Source organism: Eretmochelys imbricata, chromosome 3 (genome assembly GCF_965152235.1).
Source record: "Eretmochelys imbricata isolate rEreImb1 chromosome 3, rEreImb1.hap1, whole genome shotgun sequence".
Classification (NCBI taxonomy): Eukaryota; Metazoa; Chordata; order Testudines; family Cheloniidae; genus Eretmochelys; species Eretmochelys imbricata.
The window spans coordinates 58,594,470-58,621,548 of NC_135574.1; the positions used below are offsets into that span (position 1 = coordinate 58,594,470).

At 41.1% G+C, this 27,079-nt stretch overlaps 1 protein-coding gene across 1 annotated transcript in view; it reads left to right on the forward strand.

Annotated features, from left to right (window-relative positions):
* CD109 (CD109 molecule) overlaps positions 1 to 27,079 on the forward strand; it is a 120,062-nt gene that overhangs the window by 19,215 nt on the left and 73,768 nt on the right. The window contains exons 3-5 of the mRNA XM_077811619.1: positions 18,509 to 18,537; positions 24,416 to 24,646; positions 24,764 to 24,889. Of these exons, the coding sequence (XP_077667745.1) occupies positions 18,509 to 18,537; positions 24,416 to 24,646; positions 24,764 to 24,889 (386 nt within the window). The remainder of the gene's footprint in view (positions 1 to 18,508; positions 18,538 to 24,415; positions 24,647 to 24,763; positions 24,890 to 27,079) is intronic.

Here is a 27,079-nt window from a genome sequence, read left to right on the forward strand (position 1 = left end):
TAGGCATCTCATCATACCATCCCCTCCATAAACTTATCAAGCTCAATCTTGAAGCCAGTTAGGTTTTTTGCCTGCACTGCTCCCCTTGGAAAGCTGTTCCAGAACTTCACTCCTCTGATGGTCAGAAACCTTTGTCTAATTTCAAGCCTAAACTTGTTGATGGCTTTATATCCATTTGTTCTTGTGTTCACACTGGTGTTTAAATTAAACAACTGTTCTCCCTCCCTGGTATTTATCTGTCTGATGTATTTATAGAGAGCAATCATATCTCCCCTCAGCCTTCTTTTGGTTAGGCTAAACAAGCAAAGATCTTTGAGATATTCCATTTCTCTGATCATCCTTGTAGCCCTTCTCTGTACTTGTTCCAGTTTGAATTAATCTTTCTTAAACATGGGAGACCAGAATTGCACACAGTATTCCAGATGAGGTCTCAACCGTTCCTTGTATAATGTTACTAACACTTCACTGTTTCTACTAGAAATATTTCGCCTCATGCATCCTAGGACTCATTAGCCCTTTTTCACAGCTGTATCACATTAGCAGTTCACAGTCATCCTGTGATCAACCAATATATCCAGGTCTTTCTCCTCCTCTGTCATTTACAACTGATAAGTTCCCATTTTATAGCAAAAATTCTTCTTGTTAGTCCCTATGTGCATGACTTTGCACTTTGCACTATTAAATTTCATCTAATTTCTATTACTCCAGTTTTCAAGGTCATCCAGATCTTCTTGTATGATACTGGCAATACCTCCCAACTTTGTGTCATCCACAAATTTTATTAGCACACTCACAGTTTTTGTGCCAAGGTCATGAATAAAAATGTTAAATAAGATTGGTCCGAAGACCGATCCCTGAGGAACTCCACTCGTAACCTCCCTCCAGCCTGATAGTTTACCTTTCAATGTGACTCACTGTAGTCTCCTCCTTAACAAGTTCCTTATCCATCTTTCAAGTCTCAGATTATTCCCCATCTTCTCCATTTTAACTAATAATTTCCCATATGGATCTGTATCGAATGCCTTACTGAAATGCAGGTAGATTAGATCTACTGCATTTCCTTTGTCTAAACAAAATCAGTTATCTTCTCACAGAAAGAGATCAGGTTGGTCTGGCATGATCTAACTTTTGTAAAACCATGTTGTATTTTATCCCAGTTATTGTTTACTTCTAAATCCTTAACTATTTTCTCTTTCAAAATTTGTTCCAATACCTTGTGTATAGTTGAGGTCAAACTAACAGGCCTGTACTTTCCCAGATCAGTTCTTTTCCCTTTCTTAAAAAATAGGTACTATATTAGCAATTCTCAAATCATAGGGTACAACTCCCGAGTTTACAAATTCCTTAAAAATCCTTGGTACTGGGCTTGCAATTTCATGTGCTAGTTCCTTTAATATTCTTGGATTGAGATTATCTGCCCCTCCCCTCCCCCAGTTTTGTCCCATTAAGCTATTTGAGTTTGACTTCCACTTCGGATGTGGTAATTTCTACTTCGATATCCTCATTTCCATTAGCCACTCTGCCTGTACCCCCAAGCTCCTCGTTACACTTATTAAAAATGGAGGCAAAGTATTCATGTAGGCGTTGGGCCATTCCTTGATGATCTTTAATCTCCACCCCATCCTCAGTGTTTAGTGGTCATAGAATAGAATCATAGGATCATAGAATATCAGGGTTGGAAGGGACCTCAGGAGGTCATCTAGTCCAACCCCCTGCTCAAAAGCAGGACCGATCCCCAATTAAATCATCCCAGCCAGGGCTTTGTCAAGCCTGACCTTAAAAACTTCTAAGGAAGGAGATTCCACCACCTCCCTAGGCAACGCATTCCAGTGTTTCACCACCCTCCTAGTGAAAAAGTTTTTCCTAATATCCAACCTAAACCTCCCCCACTGCAACTTGAGACCATTACTCCTTGTCCTGTCCTCTTCCACCACTGAGAATAGTCTAGAACCATCCTCTCTGGAACCACCTCTCAGGTAGTTGAAAGCAGCTATCAAATCCCCCCTCATTCTTCTCTTCTGGTCCCACTTCTTTCCTTGTTTTCTTTTTATTTATATGGCTATCAAACCTTTTACTGTTGGTTTTAATTTCCTTTGCAAGGTCCAACTTTGGTTGACTTCTGCAAATTCTTACCTTTTCCCTACACTTTCTGACTTCCAGGAGGTAGCTTTCCTTTGCTGATCCTTCCTATCTTCCATTCCTTGTAGGCTTTCTGCTTTCTCTTAATAACCTGTTGGAGAGGCTTGCTCATCCAGTTCGGACTGCAACTCTTCCCTACATTTTTGCCCCTCTTGTTTGAGATGCAGGCTTCAGATAGCTTCTACAACTTTGACTTAAAGTAATTCCAAGCCTCCTTCACATTTAGATCCTTGAGTTCCTCAGTCCAGTCCACTTCTCTGACTAATCCCCTTAATTTTTTAAAGTTTACTCTTTTGAAATCAAGGACCCTAACTGCAGACCTTTGTTTCTTTATTCTTCTATTTAGTTTAAATGAATTAGCTCATGACCACTCGAACCAAGGCTGTCCTCTACAACCAGTTCTTCTATGAGATCCTCACTACTTAACAATACTAAATCTAAAATAGCATCACCTCTTGTTGGTTGGTGACTATTTGGTGAAGAAATCTGTCAAGTATCACATCCAGGAATATCTGGGCCTGCCATTATTAGTAGCACCAGTCCTCCAATCTATACCTGGGAAATTAAAGTTTCCCATAATTACACAATTCCTAATAGAATGTATTTAATCAAAAATATTAAAGATATGGTCTCCATATTAGAAGTCTCTATCCATATCCAAATCAGATCCTGGGATCTGTAGTAGACCCCAAGCACTATCCTTGCGGAGCCTCTGGGGCTTGGGTCCAGTGTGTTAATTCTTCCATGACTTAACCCCATTGGCAGAAAACACAACACTATAGTTATATTGTATAAGCCTGGTACAATTTCAGTTACTATATAGAATAAGAATTTTAACATACTTTAAATAAAACCACAAAATCAACATATAAAAATAATTTTCTAGGTTTTCTTTCACAGTGGAAAATTAATTTCCTTTCTGTGAATATTTTAGCCTCTGCTCTTTGTTTAGGCTGTGGAATCTTGTTTATCTTTGTCATAGCAACTGATGAGGATTCTTTCAACGAGGTAACAATAACAGTAATATAGGTTTTGTGGAAATACAAAAACCAGGAGAACTTTGCAGAACAAATTTTCTTGGTTTCTCTGGTATTAAGCTGCTTTGAAACATGCTGTTCAGGAAAAAGGGTTTTCATCTATTACTTTGAAGAAAAAACCTGTAAATATGTCATGAACAAGCATATGTAAACGCAGCTGCCAAAAGAAAGAAATGAAGTAATTTCAATCATTTCAACCTGCAGGCATCCTAAGTTTTCCTTTCCCTAACAGGATAAAGAACAGATGAGGACAGCTAGTAGGGAAAGTTGAAGGAAGAGACTATTTTTAGCAACACCTTCCAAATTAACATGAATATAAGGCCAGCTTGTTAGCTGGTATATAGGTTAGCTATTCACTTCAGCGGTGGTACACTGATTCATACTAGCTGAAGTTCTGTTCCATTGGGCCAAATCATGAAATCCTTAATGAGGGCGCCATGCCCCCTTTTAGATGAGACAAAATAGTTACAGGAGTGTTCTATATCTGTATATATATGTAAATAGGTAACTAATAACGCAGAGGCAACATGGTGGGGGGGGGGCAGTGAGGTCACAGATTTCTGCAGTCTGCCCCATAGGGCAGTGGGGATAGGCAAGTACTTGGGTTGCCTCTTGCCAGGATGCCCAGCAGCGAGTAGCTAGTAATTTCCCCTGGTGGCGGCTCTCACCATGTGTCCGTGCAGCGCAGGGAGGGAGAAAGCAGCCAGGTGCCTGACTGTGGGCAAAGTCCCCCCCCCGCTACATGGGGCTGCTTCTTTCCCCGCTGCTGGAGTGCCAGCACTTCCTGCTGCCTACTTTTCAGACTTCCCTGGAGTGAATGCCCCGTGCCTTTTCCCAGGGCAGAGGCCACTCTCCCACTCCTACAGCAGGGGCTCTGCTCAGGGCCTCGCACTGCATTGGACTTGTCCTGCCTTCCATATAGCAGCAGCTTCTAAGGTGAGTCAGGATGGAGGTGGCTCTCTCTCCCGGAGCCCCACTGCATGGGGCTGGTCCAAGCTGCCTGGTGTCGCCCGCCCCAGCTTTCTGGTGTAGCTTGCCCCCACAAATGCTCCTCCACACCCTCCTGGGTTCTAGAACCAGAGGCGACGTGTGGGGCGGTCACATGCCCCCCCACTACCAAGGGTTATGTGTTGCCTCTGTATAAGGTGCCAGTTAGAGGTGAGCAAAAATGGGAATTTCCATCCCAGGGGTAATGTCGATATCTCAACATTTGTGTTCATCCAAAATTGGGACGAAAAGTTAAAATATCAATTTTTCATGGAACAAAAAATAAAAAAAAATTGCATTCAGAAATGATTAAATGTTTTCTTTTGGCATTTTCAGTCAAAACAAAATAGTTTGATTTTCCCAAATAATAATGTTTTGCTTCCATTTGTTAACTGACCTAAAATGCTTTGTTTCAAGTCAGTTCAACACTAATCTGTAGTGTCCTATTGTGGTGCATTGCCTCATGAGAGCTGTAATTTGGGTTGCCTGATGCCCCTATTTTCCCTATTGACCATACACCCGTGATGCACCCACCAGGCGATGCAGCACACCACTCAGTCAGAGGAAAGACTGATGTATCCTGGGAGAGGTAGTCTGGCCAGGGAGCCAGGCTCATAGGAGATAATGGAGTCCTGAACTACAGCTCCCATGAAGCAATGTGACACCAGAAATGGAGTTTAATGCTGAACTGAGCTGAAATGAAACATGGACAATTTTGATAAGAAAAACATTCTGATAGAAAATTCCCAACCAGCTCTAGTGCCAGTAGTTGGGGCTCAAGAATAGGTAACATAGGCTCCTGGGTTCGGTAGGACCATGCAACAGGGTGCACCTCCGCTCCTGTCTTCTTTCCCCCTGGAAACTGTGCAGATTCCCTTGGTTGTACATTCACAGTACCATTTATTTTGGCCCTCCGTCAGGACCTGAGGGGAACAGAGGTCTTCCTTCCGTGAAGCCTCTGTGTGATTGAGCTCAGCTAGCCTTGTTCCCTCCCCCTTCCCCGCCCCTTCCTCTTGGCATTTCTTCTGCCTCTTTGTCAGTTTTGGGCTGATGGGATAATTTGCTCTTTATCTTACCCAGCTCAGCAGCCTGATTATGTAATTACTTTTATCATCTTTCTCTGGGGAACTAGTTGGCATCTAAGTAATCAGAGTGCAGAGCTCACCCGTTCATTCGCTGCATTTGTCACAGACCAATAAAACTTGTTGAAGTGCTCTAAAAATGACTTTACATCAGCTCTAACAGAAACCCCATGAGGTTCTTCCTAATTCTCCTCCTAAGAACAAGAAGGTTGCCCACTGCATTCTGCCCTACAGACATGGTAGGGTGTTAAAAGCTGCCAGCAGTAAGGGACAGCTGCATGTAGACCTTTCTGTTCCATATTGCCACCCCTCCACTTTGCCCCCAACCTCCCTACCATCTTGTATCAGCTGGTGTGGGAACATGCTGCCAGGGGCTCTCCTGAATGCTGATGCCTCAGAACTCATGGAAGGGAGGGGGATCTTGTACCGCTTACTAAAGACAATGGGCCTGATTTTTCACAGCCTCATTTGTACATTGTGTACATCAGCATGGTAGCATTTTATATACCTCTTGTACAGGTGTAAGTGACTGCACAAGGTGCAAGGAACTGGAGAATCAGGCCCACCGTTTGTGGTGATGTGCACTGTTTTGCCTTACAGGTTTGGGTGTCCGGGAGTTTTGGCTCCACCCTGTTTACAGCACAAGGTCCTCAGTTTTTAGTCATTATTACTTTTACAGAACTTTCCTTGGCTTCAATCTGAGGTTTGACTGAGTAAGAGATTTAAGATTTGGCCATGGAAAATGCTCTCGATATCTCTAGTCATGCTCCATAGTTGCATAAAGGACCAGGTCTTTAACTGGCATAGCTCTATTAGAAATATGCTGATTTACACCTGGTGAGAATCTGGCCCAAAATGTTCAAGCCCTTGGAGGAATCACACTAATCTTTTAAAGCCAGAAATAAAGCAACCTTATGTGTCTGCAGCAAAATTCTATTGCAGTTTCATACCAAAGCAGTGGTTGCGGGATTGGTGTTTACTCTGTCTGCAGAATTTTGTTAATTAATTAATTTTGTCTACAAGCAAAGCTTTGAAAAAAATGTGTGATACACGTTTTAGCAGCATACTAGCATACAGAAGCACTTTTGAATCATAATCTCAGTTGAGAAAGTCCTTAGCTCATTCAGGATGAAATTTGGCTGGAGTTTGAAGGGATTACTATTAGAGCAGTGAGAATGTGGGAAAACCTTCCTGGCAAGGCAGCTCACATTAACACTTAAAAGTAAAATCTCAGACTTGGCTGTGTTAAGTTCCTAACAAGATCATTATGCAGTGATCAGAATCTAAATGTGACCTAATGCCACAGATGGTTTATTTATGGTTTCGACTTGGAAAAATTTGAAGTTAACATTTTCAGTTTTATTCCTTATGGTAGGGGGGAACAATGGATAGTAGGGTAATGGTCCTGCTAGTAAGAACTCCTAAGCAATGGATACACTAGAGAACTTTTACAAAAATAACTCACACTGTTGCTAACCCCAGTTCAGTTGCACCATTGTTAACAATGCATTGTGTGGATGGATTGCCAGGGTCAAGTCAGTTAAACCTGCTTAATGAGCCTAATCAACATAGTGATGAAAATAGGTGCTGGACCCGGGGAGCCATCTTCAGTAGGGCTCTCAAAATGCCAACACCAGTGCAGATGAAATGGTGTTAGTAACAGTAAGGATTTATTCGTTTAAATTCCTTAGTGTAGATAAGGCTCCACTGTAGTTTCTGCTCCTAGCTCTGACACTGACTTGATGTGACCCTCAGTGAATCACTTACCACCTTGTATTTCAGGTAAAACATATGTAAAGTGGGTGTAATAATGAGGCTTAATTAATTTATGTTTATAAAGCCCTTTGAGATTCTTGTAAAAGGTGCTAAATACAAAGCAGTTACTATCATAATGGATGTATTTGGGCATGTTACGGAGAAGCATTGTCCTTGCTGACTGCAGGCAATGCTATGCTACCTGTCAACTCACAATGAGTCACTCGCATACAGAGACAGGAATGAGTTGTAAGGACGGAGACAGAAGATACAGCTAGGCTACATTACAGCTGTTTATAAATTATTTCTTCTTGTTAGTTAAATACATATGTTGTTCTAAAACCTGCCTCAGTCATCACTCAAATACCAGAGTTCCTTTTAAAAAACCCCTCTTGGTTTACTGATAAGTCTTTTCCTTATAAAGAAAAGGAGTACTAGTGGCACCTTAGAAACTAACCAATTTATTTGAGCATAAGCTTTCGTGAGCTACAGCTCACTTCATCGGTTGCATTATGCTCAAATAAATTGGTTAGTCTCTAAGGTGCCACTAGTACTCCTTTTCTTTTTGCGAATACAGACTAACACGGCTGCTACTCTGAAATCTTTTCCTTATGCCACTCTGGGAGAACCAGGTTTCCTGTAGATAAGCTTATACTGCTCTTAATAGAGTTCCATGGCTAATGTCAGGAATAGATCAACAGAGAGGCAAGGAGGATGAGGTAATATCTTTTATTGGACCAGCTCCTGTTGGTGAGAGAGAGAAGCTTTCAAGAGGAGTATATCATTGATCAGAAGAGAGGTTGCCCACTCACATGTCAAGTACTTTGAAGGACTCCCTGAAGTTCCTCCCATATATGGCAATCAAGGAGAATGGCAAGCTTCCAGCTGTGGTGAGGTGGGCCAGAATTCTAAAATGCTGTGCTTGTCGGTTGCCAAAGAGAAGAAAAATATTTATTTGCTTATTGCCTGGAACTCCTGAAGCCTCTGTGGCTGTGAAAACTAAGAGGCCTGGGGAGCGGCTGCATAAACTACTTTTCAGCTGATGAGAACTCCTAGAGACATTAAGAAAAAAAGGTTTCAGAGTAACAGCCCTGTTAGTCTGTATTCGCAAAAAGAAAAGGAGTACTTGTGGCACCTTAGAGACTAACCAATTTATTTGAGCATGAGCTTTCGTGAGCTACAGCTCACTTCATCAGATGCATACCGTGGAAACTGCAGCAAACTTTATATATACACAGAGAATATGAAACAATACCTCCTCCCACCCCACTGTCCTGCTGGTAATAGCTTATCTAAAGTAATCGTCAGGTTAGGCCATTTCCAGCACAAATCCAGGTTTTCTCACCCTCCACCCCCCCACACAAATTCACTCTCCAAAAAGGTTGTCACTCTAAAGGTAGAACAAACACAACACTGAGAGAACTTCTAAGTTGCTTGAGGCCAAATTCTACACACAGATGTATATAAGCAGCTGCCATTAAAACCTGGGTGCTTCTGAAGACTTGGCTTTTGGAATGTGTTTCTCTACAAGAAGGCCTGGTGGTTATGAGTCATGTGGCTGAACCCATGTTTAAATTCTAATGGGTGGCATATACTAGGTAGGGTTTTTCCTTTGCCCATCCCAGGTCAGCTGAGTTATTCTGGTTTTACCTCATTAAAAAAAAAGAAAAAAGAATCAGGAGAATTAATGCTGTATCTTTTAAAATATATTGGACTTGGGTGAACATTTGATTGTTTTTTTTCATTTTGTCCAGGAGCTCAGTAAGGAGAAAACTTAGTTTTTGAAATATAAGGAAGCACAATCCTTAAGTACTTACTTCTGGCAAAACTCCTATTGATATCAGAAGCAGATTTGCCTGAGTAAAGACTTCAGGACCTGAATTTATGTTTCAGGAGGGAGAAGAAACAAGTACAATTGAGAGTCAAATTACGTTTTTTTCCTTCTCATGAATGATCACCACGGGTAATAAAGGTTCTTCAGGCCAAATTAAGCCATTAGCTATGTCAATGCAACAACACTGTTCTAAAATTATGCCTTTGTGACACTGCTTCAAACCCACTGTCTTTTAATAAGTTTACACAGGTGTACCTGAATAGAATTTAGTGAACAATTCTGTTGGTGATGTACATGAAAATGTTATCCATTTCTCCCTCTCTTTTAAGTGATGTAACTTGTGCAGTGCTAATAGGAAAAAAGTACTAAAAACTTACTTTTGTCACTAAAATCAGCCCATATGACTCAATACACACAGGATGCACATGTTATGAAGGAAGTGCCAGTTTTATGAAGCTGTGTTTTCAGTGTTCATAACAAAGAACAAGCAGATGCCCAATGAAATTGATTTTCAACACATTTAAAGCTGATAAAAGAAACAATATGGAACTCAATGCTACAATAAATATTGAGCCCAAGAGCCTAGCAGGATTTGTAAAACGATTGAATGCTTATATGGATCACAAGAACATTCATAGTCACATTATATAGGAAAATGTTTTAAAAATAAATGGATATAAACCTCCTGCTTCAGAGCTCATGCCAACCACTAACTCACGGAGATTAGGAAGAAACTTTTGCCCTGGGCAGGTTATTCTATAGTTGTCCACTACAGGGTTTCTCACATCTTCCTTTGAAAGATCTGGTACTAGCTACTGTCAGATAGGATACTGGATTAGATGGATATCTGGTCTGATCCAGTGTGGCAATTCCTGTGTTCCACTTTCTTTTTAAATGAAAAGAGTAAGAATATGTGAAATGTATTTTAATGGGATTATTCTGGCTATTTGATTTTTAACTGAAATCAATCAGAAATATATTATGTCTGATAGAACTAATTCTCCTGAGAAATAAATTGAGTAAAATTATACAGTATTACAACTACTTTCTCTAATGAATGGAGCTTGTTTTAGTACCATACATCTATGGATCACATCATTATCTTTATAACAATAGTAAGTATTGACATAGGTATGTAAACCATACTGTGCCTTTATTAGTTTTAGTTACATTAACTAACTTATGTTTAGTTACATCAACATCATTCTTTTGGCAGATTCATGGTCTGGTTTCCAAACAGTCCATCCAGATTATTAGGGTCCCTCAAACAAGGTCTTGACTTTAAATGTATATAAGTATTAAAATATTGCATGAGTTTATTTTCAAAGCTGGACTTCCATCTAGTATATAAAGAGAATGCACAAGGCTTTTTGTAATGTAATGGGGGATGAGTTCAACCATGACCTTAGAAACTGGGCTTCCTAGATTGCTGGATATCAGAGTTATGAAAATCATGTAATTGGTCTTTTGAAAGAAGGGAGGAGAGAATATATATTAAATATATATTTCGTAATTTTGATAACAAAGGGGAGACACTCTTTAATCTATTCACTTCTTATGGCCCTTAATGGGAAATTTACTGTGTTTGATGGATCAGGTTATAATAGGTCTATCAGTGCTTCTAAATGAATATGCCTATGTGACAGGGTGCCCTGTGTCGAGCTAGGGTGTCCCCGTCAGCCCAGTGCGGGGTTGGTGCATCCCATCATCAGGGTCCCCACGTTAAGCGGGTGATTTCGGCCAAGTGGTCCCAGCCCCTGACGGGGTCACTTAGACAAATAGCCTGTAGTTTCTGGGTGGGCAAAACAAACAGTCGGGAGCCGTGGAGCCTCTTGGCTGGGGCAAGACAAACAACCAGTCTGGAGCCCTGCAGTCTCCTGGGTGGGGCAGGCAGCAACACTTGGGGAATAAGCACCCTGGGAGGGGCAAAACGGCAAGCAGATTGCAGCCCGAGGGCGGGGCAAAGCAAACAAAGTCTATGGCCTGCAACCTCCTGGCTGGGGCAGGCAGTTGCCCTGGGGGAATTAGCCCACTGGGCAGGGCTAAATATCAATCATTCTATGGCCCCTGGGTGGGGCAAATCAAACAAACAGTCTATCGGCCTTACTACACTCTGGGCTGGGACATAGAACAGGCAGCAGCTTCCTCAGCAGGCAGTGGCTTGGCTTCCCTGGCAGTATCTGCAGTCAGCGACTCACCTGGAGTGTAGTCTGGGTCTTCAGGCTCTACTGCCAGGAGCGTTGCAGGAACCAGCATGGTACGTCCTTCCTCCTCCATTTCCACCCCAACTGAGCTGTGCAGCCTCCTTTTATCTGGCTTTTCCACCTGGAGCATGTGCAGCAGGGGAAAGGAGGCATGGCCACCTGGGCCCACAATGATTAGTCTGCCCCTGGAGGCTCCAGTGCAGAGTTGGTACAGCCCATCGCAGCCTATCATATATAATCTCCCAACCATACTATAAAGTGGAATAGTCTTGCTTGCATACACATTACTAAACTGTGTTATAACCATATTACAGCATTATATTATAGACAACTGCGTATCACAATTTAGTAACATGTTTTGGTCCCAATTACAAGGCAAGACTATCTATAACACAGATGGGGACTATCGTTTTATAACACAATCTGTGAACAACTTAGATTTGAATGTGTAGATAGGTCCATAAGGGCCTGATCCTGTTCCCATTGAAATCTGTGAGAGATTTGTCACTGACTTTAATTGAAGAAAAATCATGAAGTAAATAATGAAAATGGATCAATACTAGCACCAATGTTCTTTGAATTCCCCACGTTTCCATGGTTTTCGAACTGATTTACGCTGGGAACCGGAAACGATCACTCTGTGGTCACATTGCGATTACCTGACCTTTTTCAATCAAATTAAGTAAAAGATTAGGTACTAAGCAGAATTTTGCACAGATTAGAATTTGGTTTTCAGTAGAAATTTCCTGTCAAGAGGGGAACATTTTATGGTTAAGATGATGGGCTAGGAACTCAGGAGGAGTTGGCTTCAATTCCTGGCTTTGCCACAGACTTTCTTTGTGGTCTTAGAAGAGTTCCTCAGTTCCTCATCTGTAAAAATTCAGACAATACTTTCATACTTCACTGGGTGTTGTGAGGACAATGTCACTATTGTTTGCGAGGCCCTCGACAGGGCCCATACGACAGATGGGTGCATAACAAAAAAGTAGAGAATATTTTTGATTGTGGATTTTTTTTCCTTACTGTATAGATCTTCATTTCTAATATGATTTTATTCCTTTCATAAGCAGTGTTGATATGGGAATAGGATGATATCTCAATTTATTGCAGTAAGGTCAATGTCTTGATAAGGTAAATATTTACTTTTTTAGACTAACCACTGCAACCTTGGATGAGATGAGGAAGGGCCTTACATTTGAAAACATACAGAAATGAAAAAAGTAGAAATCTAGAAAATGTAAAGACATCATTTCCAGGGATAATTAGATTTTTTTCTTAATAGAGGTTTAGCCTACTCTGATGTCTGAATAACAGGCATTGCTCCTGCTAAGAACAGTGTAGGTAGATGTAAGACTTTGGGCGTGTCTAGGCATGTGTATGGGCAAAGTATGAGTGAGAGAGAGCATGCTTATTTTGGGAGGAACTTTTGGTTGGGATTTTCAAAGTAGTGCTGGATATTTAGTCCCACATCTTCCATTAATTTGAACGGGTTTTAAATCTGTTGCACTGCTTGGAAAATTTAAAACTTTGTCTGAGTTGCAAATTCAATTGAATTCAGAGTCAGACCAGATATGGACTTGGACAGGCTGTGAAAATATTTCAGTATATTTGTACACATTATAAAATGCTAACTTATAAAGGAAAAATTATCCACTGAAGAAACAACAATTAGGATGGTTCATATGATGCAGTTAAATTTATTGTTATGGAGGGAGTCACTAGAAGGTGCTGTCACACATAAGGGATTTTCAGTTTTTGAAGAAATATGGTATTGGTGTTAATATTGTGTTGTAGAGTCTTTTGATCTCAGCAAGATAGTTTGATCTCAGCCTTGATCTCTCCAAGTTGGTGCAGAGTTACTTCTTGATAAGTGGGCATTAGTGTTTGGATTGAGAATTCTGTAAGAGGAGATAGTCACTAACAGCATGCAGGCAATCTCAGTTCAAGGACTGGTGTGAATCATAGGACTGGAAGGGACCTCGAGAGGTCATCTAGTCCAGTCCCCTGCACTCATGGCAGGACTAAGTATTATCTAGACCATCCCTGACAGGTGTTTGTCCAACATGCTCTTAAAAATCTCCAAGGATGGAGATTCCACAACCTCCCTAGGCAATTTATTCCAGTGCTTAACCACCCTGACAGTTAGGAATTTTTTCCTAATGTCCAACCTAAACCTCCCTTGCTGCAATTTAAGCCCATTGTTTCTTGTCCTATCCTTAGAGGTTAAGAACAACAATTTTTCTCCCTCCTCCTTGTAATAACCTTTTATGTACTTGAAAAATGTTATCCTGTCCCCCCTCAGTCTTCTCTTTTCCAGACTAAACAAGCCCAATTTTTTCAATCTTCCCTAATAGGTCATGTTTTCTAGACCTGTAATAATTTTTGGAGTAACAGCCATGTTAGTCTGTATTCGCAAAAAGAAAAGGAGCATGCTCAAATAAATTGGTTAGTCTCTAATGTGCCACAAGTACTCCTTTTCTTTCTGTAATAATTTTTGTTGCTCTCCTCTGGACTTTCTCCAATTTGTCCACATCTTTCCTGAAATGTGGTGCCCAGAATTGGACACAATATTCCAGTTGATGCCTAATCAGCATGGAGTAGAATGGAAGAATTAATTCTTGTGTCTTGCTCAGAACACTTCTGCTAATATATCCCAGAATGATGTTCGCTTTTTTTACAATAGTTTTACACTCTTTACTCATATTTAGCTTGTGGACCACTATGACCCCCAGATCCCTTTCTACAGTACTTCTTCCTAGGCAGTCATTTCCCATTCTGTATGTGTGCAACTGATTGTTCCTTCCTAAGTGGAGTACTTTGCATTTGTTCTTATTAAATTTCCTCCTGTTTTCTTCAGACCATTTCTTCAGTTTGTCCAGATCATTTTGAATTATAATCCTATCCTCCAAAGCGCTTGCAACCCCTTCCAGCTTGGTATCATCCTCAGATTTTATAAGTGTACTCTCTATGCCATTATCTAAATCACTGATGAAGATATTGAACAGAAACGGACCAAGAACTGATCCCTGCAGGGCCCCACTCGTTATGCCCTTCCAGCATGTCTGTGAACCACTGATAACTACTCTCTGGGAACTGTTTTCCAACCAGTTATGCACCCACCTTATAGTAGCTCCATCTAGTTTGCATTTCCCTAGTTTATTTATGAGAAGGTCATGCGAGACAGTATCAAAAGCTTCACTAAAATCAAAATATACCACGTTTACCATTTCCCCCCTATCTACAAGGCTTGTTACCCTGTCAAAGAAAGATATCAGGTTGGTTTGACACTATTTGTTCTTGACAGATCCGTGCTGACTGTTACTTATCTTATTTGCTCCATTACCTTTCTGGATACAGAAGTTAAGATTACTGGTCTGTAATTCCCGGGTTGTCCTTATTTCCCTTTTTATAGATTGGCATGATATTTTCCCTTTTCCAGTCTTCCATGACTTTTCAAAGATAATCACTAATGGCTCAGATATCTCCTCAGTCAGCTCCTTGAATATTCTAGGATGCATTTTATCAGGCCCTGGTGACTTGAAGACCTCTAATATGTCCAAGTAATTTTTAACTTGTTCTTTCCCTATTTTAGCCTCTGATCCTAACTCATTTTCACCGGCATTCACTATGTTAGATGTCCAATCACCACCAACCTTCTTGATGAAAACTGAAACAAAGAAGTCATTTAGCACTTCTGCCATTTCCATATTTTTTGTTTTTGTTTTCCCCCCCTCCCCCATTGAGTAATGGGCCTACCTTGTCCTCTTGCTTCTAATGTATTTGTAGAATGTTTTCAAGTTACCCTTTATGTCTCTAGCTAGTTTCATCTTGTTTTGTGCCTTGGCCTTTCTAATACTTGTATTATTTGTTTATATTAATCCTTTGTGATTTGACCTAGTTTCCACTTTTTGTAGGACTCTTCTTTTATTTTTAGATCATTGAAGATCTTCTGGTTAAGCCAGGGTGGTCTCTTTCCATCTTCCTATCTTTCCTATGCAGTGGGATAGTTTGATCTTGTGCTCTTAATAATGTCTCTTTGAAAAACTGCCAACTGTCTTCAAATATTTTTCTACTTAGACTTGCTTCCCATGGGATCTTACCTACTTAACTCCATGAGTTTGCTAAAATCTGGCTTCTTGAAATTCATTATATTTATTCTGCTGTTCTCCCTCCTACCATTCCTTAGAATGTGCAAATAAAACTAATTACACTAAGAAAATGCCCAGACTCCACAGCAGTGATTTCTCCTCCTGTTCGAAAATGACCTGCAGACTCAACATCTTCTCCCTCTCAGCAAAGGGGTGACATTACTTTAGCACTGCATAAGAGTAAAGGAAACAGTTGATTAATATTCCATAGTTTGTGTGGCCCTGCAAACAGCCTCATGCAGGCTTCCTCAACCATACATTGAAAACAAAGAGCACTGCAGGGCAGATCTGTGTGGCTAGCACCTGGCTGAGAGTAGAAGCCTTGAGGACACTAGGTTTTAGAATGCTACAATGTTAATGTTACAACTTAGGATATGTCTACATTGAAAACACTGCAGTGTGTGGGGAGGTGAAAGCTCCGGCTGGGGGTGGGGCCAGGGATAAGGGATTTGGGACGCAGAAAGTGGCTTCAGGCTGGGCCAGGGATGAGGGGTTTGGGGTGAAGAAGGTGGGTCCGGGCTAGGCCAGGGTGTTGGGATGTGTGGGGAGGTGAAAGCTCCAGCTGGGGCTGGGGCCAGGGATGAGGGGTTTGGAGTGCGGGAGGGGACTCCGGGCTAGGCCAGGGGGGTTGGGGTGTAGGGTGTGTGTGAGGGGGTGGTACTTAGTACGGGGGGCAGTGTGTGGAGCCTTCCAGCCCCTGGCTGTCCCCGCCTAGTGGCTGCAGGGACCTGTGGCTGCTTCTAGGAGCAGTGAGGGGCCAGGGCAGGTAGGGAGCCTGCCCTAGCCCCGGGCCCCTGCTGCGCCGCTGACTGGACTTTTAATGGCCTGGCCGGCAGTGCCGTCCAGAGCCACCAGGGTCCCTTTTTGACTGGGCATTCCTTCCTTTCCTGGACTAGATGACCTCTCGAGGTTCCTTCTAGTTCTACACTTCTATGATTCTAATGCCAAAGCTGACTTCAGTTTTGCAAAGTGTAGTGGGATATGGTGAATGGAACTGTGGGAAGAGCATAATACATTAATTTAGTATAACTTCCCAACACTTTAGGTATGTAATGTATATTATATTAATACCATGCATGTAATACCTATTAATGTGGTGTTTACTATGCCTTACACATGGTAGGAATGTAGGCTGACTAAATTAAACATGGGGGAGGCCTTATTTCTTGGAAGACAGGAGTACGGGGGATAAATTAATTAGCAGGCTGAAAACAGAATATTTGTGCTAAGATAAGTAAATGGATTAGTAAGCTAAGAGGCAGAACTGTACAGAGCATGCTGTACAGGGATTGGTTCCGACAAAGTAACCAAGCCAATCACAAAATGTGTTATGTAGTGTATAGTTAATGCAATGAGATGTGTAAATGTATATGGAAGGGAGAGGTTTGCTGTGTAACTTTGGATGTGTGGTATGCCCTACCCCCTGATGCCCCATGCTTTAGCCTCATCAGCTCAGAGTAGCTCTGCTACATGCCAGATAAAGGAAACTAAGTGATGAGACTGGAGTCAAACTGCATTCTTGGGGAACTGATTGGAAGAGGTGGGAAGTGCTAACAAGTGATTTTTCCTTTCTTGGTATTCTACTGTTGAGAATAGCCCACTTCCACTTTAATTGAATTGTCTTGTTAGCACTGACTCCCTACGTGGTAAGGCAACTCCCATCTTTTCATGTACTGTGTATATATACCTGCCTTCTGTTTTTTTCCACTCCATGCATCTGATGAAGTGGGTTTTAGCCCACGAAAGCTTATGCCCAAATAAATTTGTTAGTCTCTAAGGTGCCACAAGGACTCCTCAGAGAATTTTGTGTGGGTAGCCCCGTATTCACATTACGTAAAGCAAAACTGTACTCATTTTCCTCAGACTTGCCTGTGCCATATAATTAAGTTACAGGGAGTGCCACTGATGGACCTCTTTCCATGGACCTCTTTCTCCTGTATTTCCATGCAGTAATCAGACTACAAAATGATGATAATAATGTGGGAGAGAATAGCGAGCTCTGTTGTCATCAGATGAATTCAATAAGCTCTGTGACTGCTTTAGGGCCAAACCAATGGCTGAATTTAAGAGGGAGCAGAGGGGTATTCCTGCTGCGCCCTCTTCCACAGGAATCCTGCTACTGCAAGACAGAGCAGGATTCCCTGGGACCCAGGCCAAGGTGATGCTCTGTAAGGGTCACTTTGCTGCTCCACTGAGCAGGATCATGGTGCATGCTCATTAGATGGTGATGATGCTCTCTGATCTGCAGGCCATGCCCCCTTAGGTTGGTGTACCACTGAGTGCATTCCTGTATGCTAGAGGGGGATGCTACCTAACAGTTTGTGTGGGTTGGAATCTCATCCTGCCCTCTCCTCCCTTTGTGTATTAGCCCTTAACTGGCATGCTTCTTTGCTTATTTTTGCTAGTGCTAACTCCTCATTTTGGGCAGTTTGTTTTTTATTTGTTGGTTTCTCTGATTTGCTTTTTGTTAGAGAGACAAGGTGGGTGATGTAATATCTTTTATTGAACCAACTTCTGTTGGTGGGAGAGACAAGCTTTCGAGCTTACAGGGAGCTCACTGTCTTATTAGTTTAGATGATCTAAGGCCATTATTAGGACAGAGCTCTTTAGCTTTGAGTAGTGAGTTAGTTTCACTATGGGTTCAGTTGAATGAAATGCTTGGAGGTGATTTTTCTATCCAAGAGAGAGCTCACCAGTATAGAAAGCATTTCAAACACTTTTATAATGAAACTAATGAAGTGCACTAAACATTTGGCACAACACCAAGGGTGAGATTTTGTGCTGTGTCTCTTAGACCACCCTATGCCTGTCCCTACTAATAGCTGTTCAAGTTTTCAAATTTTCCAAAATGATACACAAGAACTAAATGAAGGAATGAAGCATTTGGAAGAAAGAATATTAGTCCATAGCTGTTGGTGTGCTAGAGCAGTGGTCAAGACATCTGGAGAGAAGAGATGGGATTATATGCCACCTTTCTGCTCTCTTGGTCCTGGGACCTATCAGGGCCTGAACTTGCCTTGGCACAAAGCTGTTCTAACTTGCAATAGTTGATATAGGCCCCCAAGGAGCTGCTTTACTAGCCAGTGCATGGTTTTATGGTTCTGCCCCTTCAAGCTCTGACACACCTTCTCCTCAGCCTGGAATGCCACCTATTCTGGGTCAGGAACTGCAGGAAAGTGAATGCTCTGTGAGGATTGTTAGTTAATTGTTGCTGAGGATGCAAGTCACTAAGAGCTACAATCTTTTTAATATTGATGTTTTTGATAAAATGAGGCTTGCTGGCAGAACTTTATTTTATTTTTCTCTTCCCTTCTTAATTTAGGTTCCTTTGGAACTCTTGTTCTTCCAGCAGTAAGTATTCTTTTCTGGTACTACCTGACTTTCATAGCAAATGTTTGTGTTGGATAACTGCAGTCTCTCAATGCTTCTTTTATTGACTTAGGTTGATGACATGATATATTTTAGTGTTGTGCAAGGTGCAAATTATTTTGATACTCATGGAGTGGATGCCGCAGCTGACCAGTGAGCCAGGGAGATCCCATTCCAAATGTTTTTGTAGCTTGTTATAGAATAATTGAGGGGTTTAGAAGGCAAGTCCCAGCATCAGCTGGCATAGGACTCTAATATCTGAACAGCATTTACACTGATTAATTTATGATTGGTAGACATCATTCTTCCCAACACACTGTGAATGCTAGGTGAATAGTGCCAAAACCCCCATCCACAAATATTAGATCAAAATTTTAAACAATTTCACATTGATTGTGTTCATACACAGTACTCTGTTGGAATTACATTCTCTAGCAAACAAATTTTCCAACTTCAAACAATATGTTAATCAGATATTGCAGAATGTGTGAGAGGTGGAAAGTGCATTCTGAATTTGTAATCATAAGTATTCACATTGGAAACCTGATTTTAAGAGCTATGCTATCCTATCAAGGAACACATTTTACCAAGGGCTAGTTTTCAAAGGTTCTGAGCATCAGCAACTCCAAATGAAGTCAATTGGAGATGCAGATGCTAAGCATCTTTGATATTCAGACCCCAAATAACATGAATACTCAATCAAAACAACTGAATGTGACTGGCAAATATCAAATATTTGAAGCAACACTCACAGTGAACAGTTTGTGAATTGTGAGAAATCCATAGGTTGCAATATATTTGCACAAAACATTCATTCAGCAAACAGACTAAGAATTGAAGCCCATTCATGGATACTTCATGAACAGAAAAGAGTTTAATTCACTGGCTATGTTAATTGTTATGAATTATTGGCTCACTTCTTAAAGAGCCATTACATCTCCTCAAACCACTCCCATCTTAAATCCCATTATTTCCCACAAGCTTTGAAAGGAGGTAGTTGCTGTGGTTACTAACGTATTTTAATACATAGTGAATAACCACATAAAAAGAGAAGAAAACTGATTTTGAGCCAGATTCTAGCCTATGAAGAGGTGGATTTGTGATGCTCCAGTGCTACAAAGCAGCCTTAAAGCTGTCCTAACAGGCCAGTGGGACTCTTTCCTGGTGGGGAAATCCCTACAGCAACTCTAAGGCACTCTTCCAAGCTGTATTGCTGAAGCCTGGGCTTTGCTGGGGGAGATATGAGTGTGACCAGTGCATTCTTCAGTTCCTGGTGATCCCCACCCACCGTAGTGGCCTCTAGGGGACTAGTACAAGCTTGCACAATTTAGAGCAGCCCTGAGGCTGTGCTAATTTGTGATGAAGACTGAAACTGTGTACTGGCCAGTTCCAGGAAGTGTTAGATCTAAAGGTGGCTCTGATACACCCAAGGAGTCTGTAGAGTTCAGCTTATAGTGTCTTTAATTACTATCTGAAGCTATGATAACTAAGGCTAAGATTTTGTCTTGGTTATTTTTAGTAAAAGTCACGGACAGATCATGGGCAATAAACAAAAATTCATGGAGCCTGTGACCTGTTCATGACTTTACTAAAAATAACCAGGGGGCAGGGCTAGATAGGGGGAGGACTGGAGTCCCATGGGGGGATTGACAGGCTGACCTGGCTCCAGTGGCCGCAGCGGGGGATGCAGCCACGCGGGGCACACAGCCCACGCTCCAGAGCTGGCTGCAGCTGTGGGACAGGTGTGCAGACCTGACTGAAGCTCCCGCCAAGCCCTGGCCACAGCCGGAGAGGGATGCACAGTCCTGGGAAGCCACAAGAGGGCTGTGTGGCCCTGGCTGCAGCCCCACCAAGCCCGGGACTCTGTGGGGCTAGGGCACACGGCCCCAGCTGCAGCCCCTGGTGGAAGTGCGGGGCTGAGGCACACGGCCGTGTCTGCAGACCCCGCCAAGCCCGGGACGCTACGGGGCTAGGGCTCACGGTCTTGGCAGAAGCCGCCGGGCAGGGGCACATAGCTGCAGCCCTTGGTGGAAGCTGTGGGGCTAGGGCGCATGGCCTCGGCTGTGGCCTGGCTGCAGCCACCGGTAGAAGCCACAAGGCTGGGGCTGCAGGGTCCTGGTTCCAGCTAGCCTCAGTTGCAGGGCAGGGGCGCACAGCCTCCTGAAGTGTAGAAGTCACAGAGGTCTGGTAAAGTCACAGAATCCGTGACTGCCGTGACCTCTGTGACTAAGTTGTAGCATTAATGATAACTAATTCATTCTTTCAAGGTGAGAATGTTCTTTTTCATTAGCATGGCTACAGTAGTCAACCATATTATCTACAGTGTAATTGTCTGGTAATACAATCTACATAATGTGTTACTGTGAGTTACTATTTTTGATTGTCATATTTTCCGAAAGAAACAGTAACTTCATGGGCTGAGGTGAGAGCTCATGACAGTAACTGATGTGATTTACAGCTGTACTTCTTTTATTCATAGCCCAGCTATTATTATTACTGTTATTGTTAAGAAAAAGAAAGTGAGGACAAGAATACCATTTGTGAGCGAGAATGATTTTTGTCATGGCTGAGGGAGGAGAGAATCATGAAAAAAAGATGGAGAGTGTAAGTGGGAAAGCACATAATAAGCTCCTATTGGACAGCACCCAAGAGTTGAGTAACTCCCATTTGGTCAGGAAATGCCCTTTTTAGAGTAGTTTTTTATGGAGCTGAGGAGTTGGAGTCAATGGCTACCATTATTTTAGCAGTGACTTCCTGAGCTTGTGGTCTCTGTCAGCTGAGAAATGTGACAAAGGACTCAAGTTACTTTTAGCAAAACAGTTATGCTACCTTATTTCCCTATTGCTGACTTCACAAGCCTGATAACTTCTGACATCAGCATCAAGAAGGATGAAATAGCCAGGGAAGTGACAGGAAGAAAAAAATGATTTTTTTTTTCAGGATGTGTTAGCATTATTGGGAAGTCAAAAAGTGATAGAGTAATCCATTTTGTTAATAATAATAAAATCTATGAAAAATGTATTTGGGAACTGCAAATAAACAATGTGTATTTTTCAGTAAAAAAAAAATCAAACTAAATCCTTGCAAGTGTGCTCATATAATAATTGTTAGAAATGTTTTCAATTGCTATGATAAAAGGGAGCAAGCTCTTTATTTGTTTTATCCATTGTTTTGAATGCTCTGAATATTTCTTGGACTTTTTCTTAGGGGATCTTGCCTGTTTCCACAATTAATACCATATCATTAAATATATTAAAATGTTCATATATTTAACTTAATTTTTTTTTTACATATTGAGCCAATTTTTTGACAAAAGTTATAAGTGGGGCTGTGTCCCTTTAGTTAACATTTTCTAGAATATTTGTCCATGAAGTGTGAGAGGTTTAGAAGACATGAATCATATGTTCTTGGCAGTGAGTCTACTAAAAACTCCAGTTTAAAAAAAAAAAAGCACCAAGTTTAGTGTGGCATTCCTTTTCAAAGATGTAGTCTGGTAAGTCCTCATTTGAATGATCATCTTGGTTTCTGTGATAAATGTGCATTTGGCATAGGAAACAAAGATATAACTAGAGAGAGCAAAGAGAGTACAGTAGAACCTCGGAGTTACGAACACCAGAATTACGAACTGACCAGTCAACCACACACCTCATTTGGAACTGGAAGTACACAACCAGGCAGCAACAGCAGAAAGAGACGGAGAGAGCAAGCAAATACAGTACAGTACTGTGTTAAATGTAAACTACTGAAAAAAAAGGGGAAAGCAGCATTTTTCTTCTGCGTAGTAAAGTTTCAAAGCTGTATTATGTCAATGTTCAGTTGTAAACTTTTGAAAGAACAACCATAATGTTTTGTTTAGAGTTACCAACATTTCAGAATTACAAACAACCTCCATTCCTGAGACGTTCATAATTCTGAGGTTCTACTGTATATTTTAAGATATTTTCCTTCATGCTGAACTCCTGATTTTCACTTTTTTTACTTGCTTATATAAATAGAAAATTTATAAAGGAGAATAAAAATTATTGATTTCTGTGTGCATGCACGTATAGATACACATTCTGTATAGACATACGATTTAATCTGTATGGTCATTGTATGGCATTTTCCCCACCCTGGAAATTCCATTCACTCATATGACCTTAAAACAAATTTTAAAAGCAAGAGAGAGTTTATTTACAGAATATGGTACGACATTTTTCAGTGCTGGGCCTGGTGAATTAACAGATGCAATTCTCATTACCAGTTTGAGGTGTGTACTTAATTTCCTGTATGTTTTACTGAAAAATGTCAATCTATTGCGTTTAAACTGATTTGATTTCAGATTCCATATTTACACCTTTCTAACTGCAAACAAAAGGCCATGTCACACCATAAGTTTTTTTTTTTTTTTAAACCAGAAATCATCTGGGTGTTTTGTTTAAAAATCTGATGGCACAACAGGACCCAGAATTTGGGTTAGCATGGGTCAAGGATTCACAGTACCTGAGGCTCACTCATTATGCAATGCCTCATTCAGGGTGAAACTCCCCTGTGTACCACCTGACTCTCTACACTACTCAGGCCCTGCATAGGACATGCATATCTGCTAGGTACTGCTGAAAGGATTTCTGCTCTGAACCTGCATAGAAAGCTATGATGGCGGCCAGTGGGGGGCGGAGCCTGGAGATTTACATTTATTATTGTTTTTTCCTTAAAGTATTGGGGGGAGGGGGATAATTATTTTGAAAAGTATTATTAGAAAAATTATAGTGTGTGCGCTACATACAAACTTTTAAGCCACTGTAACATGGCCAAATAAAACCCAGTTTTCCCTGAAAGGCACTCTTCCCAGGGTGATGGCCCAGTTCCCCAATGCTATTTAAGTGCCTAATCCTCCTCCCCCATCCAATCCGGCATACTCTCCTTATCAGGCCTTTTGTTCAAACTTTCCAGGAAAATTCATTAGCAGACAATGACCAAGTCGGGAAAATTTCAGCCCCCAAAGTGAAAATTGTGGAAATTGCTAAGCAATTGAACTAAAAAAAAGGAGAGTGGGGCGAGTTAGGTGGAAATGCTTAGGCAACTTTAACTATAAATTTTTCTCAGTGCTCCAGCTATATATATACATACATAGAAAGCCTCCTGCTTGCATTTTGGTTGAGTCTGATTATAGGCAGGAATAAGAAGAAAAGGTTTCAGAAAGGCACATCTGAATGCAAGTTCTCAGACAACTAGCGGGTAATTGCAAGGAATGACACTTTTAGAGTCAGACTCCTAGCTACCAAGTGCAATGTTTCTTCAGCCTGCTGGGGCATGTCTATGGAAAATTATGGATGTTGGTTCCATAACAGGCCAAACTACACAGGAAATAGGTTGGCTTGTTATGGAAGTCCAACAATCAACTCTGCATCCAAACAGCTAAGGATCTCCCTATGGGGAGGAATGGTAGGCTGCTCATCACTATCACTTCAGGATTTTGCTCACAAGGGAAAAGTACCTCTGTGCAATCAGAAGTAGTCCAAGTGGCTGTATATCCCAGGCAGTCTGCAGAGCTACTTACTGAGGAGATTGCTTTCTGCTGGAGTGAGCCATTTGTTTCAGATTTCTCCAAAATGATATATTTAAAGGCCAAACTAGCTGGGTGGAAATGTACCTAGCAAGCACTATTTGAAAACAGGAGGCCTCTCAGAGAAGTACATATTCACAAGAATGGGACAGTTTTCACACTGAAAACATATTTCTCTTTTTGTGAACTAAGTCAGTTGACCTGCTCCTAAAGGTGTCAGGGTGTACATGACATGTCTTTATGAAACACGCTTACCTTCCATGTTTACAAACTGCAGTACATGAGACTGTAACAGAGATACTCTTTTTCTTTCAGCTGCCTTTGAACAGCAGGGCTGGCAGTTATGAGTTACTGGTGAAAGGCCATGCCGAGGGCCGGCTGTTATTCTCTAACAGCACCAGCCTGTTATTTGAGCACAAGAGTATCTCTGTCTTCATCCAGACTGACAAGTCGCTATATAAACCAGGCCAAGAAGTGAAGTTTCGGGTTGTCACTGTTGATCCTGATCTCAAACCCTTCAAAACTTCTCTAAGCATATACATCCGGGTGAGTACACATTGGAAATCTAGCAATGAACTGGAATCAGCTTGACATTTGAATTTCCAGTCAAGTCATGCTCCTGAGTATGCTCACATTTAACATGCAACATGGGTTTTACTTTAGGACCCTCGAGGGAATTTGATTCAGCAATGGTTGTCAGAGAAAGGTGATTTGGGTATGGTTTCCAGAAGATTTCAATTATCAACAAGCCCTCTACTTGGAGACTGGTCAATACAAGTACAAGTCAATGTGAGTATTAACACTGTTGAATTGTATAGAAGGTAAGTTCCTCCTGCCAGACAGTGAAATTCCCCACAGTTTAAGAATGAAATCTACATTTGCAATGATGAGACAAAACAGAAACAAGTATAAGCCCTGATCCTGCAATGAGGCTGAGCCCTCTTGAAGTCAATGTGGGTCTGCCTGTACAGAGCTCATTGCAGGACTGAGGCTATAGGCTGGGATAATTAACAAAACCTAGGTAAAGGTTTTAATAGTATATGGTTTTGTAGCAAACTAGAATTCTGGACATTCTAAATTAAGGTGCATATTTCATCCTGAGCTTTGAGTTTTGGTTTTGACAGATAACGTTACAACTTAAATGTTGTTTACATTTTTTTTTAATAAATGTTCCTTCATGAAAGAAAAAAGTCATGGAAGGTTACAAGCAGACTATTCTGGTGTCTTGAGAAGAGGCACACTTAGATTTATTAATGACAGGCAAGTTTACAAAAAGTCAACACGGTATGCAGCCAGTCACTGGCTAAAGAGGCCATAGAATCAAACACTGGAGCTGTAATTTTAAAAAGGGCTGGATAGTTTTATTTCAGCAGAACCTCAGTAATTTACACTAGTGATTGGGAGAGCCATTAAAAATGACTGAGTTATGCACAAAGCAAATAAGTGAGTAATAAAGCAATGATAAGGCATCACAAAATGTGTCACTAAACTTTGGTTAGTTGGTAAGTTGTAATTTATAATAGGTTCTAACTGTTTACAATATTCCATGGGATACCAGTAAACGTAATGTATATTTTGTAAATGTACATGTCATAGAGGTTAATAATGATTGCTCTAAAAGTGTACAGTTTTGTAGTCACATTTCCAAAATTTCCTCTAATATGGCTCTCAGAAATTCAGCTTCATGTTTCCTATCCAGTTTGTGCTTGCAAATTCCCATCTGGGTATGTAAATTATTGCTTGTGTACATACAAATTCAGGGCCTGCTCCAAAGCCCAATGAAGTCAATAGAAAGAATCCCATTCACCTAAATGAGTTTTGGACAGGGTGGGGGGTTGGGGGCTCAAGTTTAAAGACTGGTTTAAAAGTGCGTAATTTTAGTTTTAGTTTGCTGTTCACAAAAGTTTAGAGATTCATATAGTCTAAAGTGGGCAATAGTAGCAGTCATGGATACATTTAAGGATCTGATTCTGCAAACATTTACTACTGAGTATGGTGTTCCCTACTGTTAGTAGATCCACTGAAATCAGGATTGTAAGCACTGTTCTCGGTAGCAATGATTTCGGGTTTGGGCCTTTGGTTTGTAACTGTCTATGAGGGAGAAAATAAAAGACAAAGTTGGGAAAGCTCCTTATTGGGAAGGAAAAAAGAAAAATTCCTTAGCTTCTGTTTTGACTAATGTGGTAGCTCTAAGAGAACAGAGGAAAAGCCATACAGGGGAGGTGAGTTCTTGTCAGATTATAAGAACTCGTTCTGCAACTGGTAAGCCACCCAACACATATTACAGGATATGAATAAATCTCAGTAAAAATGTAGTGTTCCCAAAAACCTGAAGTTTTGAAATTTAGGAATCTACAGCAAAGTTCAAGGAAAGCATATACTGCTTGGAGCTTCACACATAGGGCTTAGCATGGCACTGGATACAAACGCAATATGAAAAAGAGAATGAGATCACATATTGCTGCAGAGAGAAAATTAGGACACTATTTAGTGTCATCCCAATGACTGGCAGCAGTTCACAAAGCAAATTAGCACAAAACATATGCAACTTGCTTAGCCAAATAAGCTTTAGGGACTATATAAGCCTGAGCAAGAAGGGGAATTTCAGTGAGCCCCAAATGTCAGGTCCGTCTTGAAAGACATTGGCTGTGGCTTGGTAAAGCCTGAGCCATTTAGCTCATTGTGCTCGTATCTTGGAGACAACACAACACAAACCTCAGATTCAAGCATGTGTATTATTTTCCATAATAATTCTCTTTTCCCTTCTGGCTCTCATGCATGCTCAGATTTGAGCTTCACACTGTACAATGATAGAATATTTTGCAGCATTTCTGTGTGAGGGAGCCCATGCTCACATATTATGGAGATGTCTTATGTTGATGAAGGTCTTATGTTTTCAGAACACTAAATATCAATGAATATACTTCTGAATTTGTATAGGAAGAAGGGAATTATCATACTGGATCCATCCAGTGGACT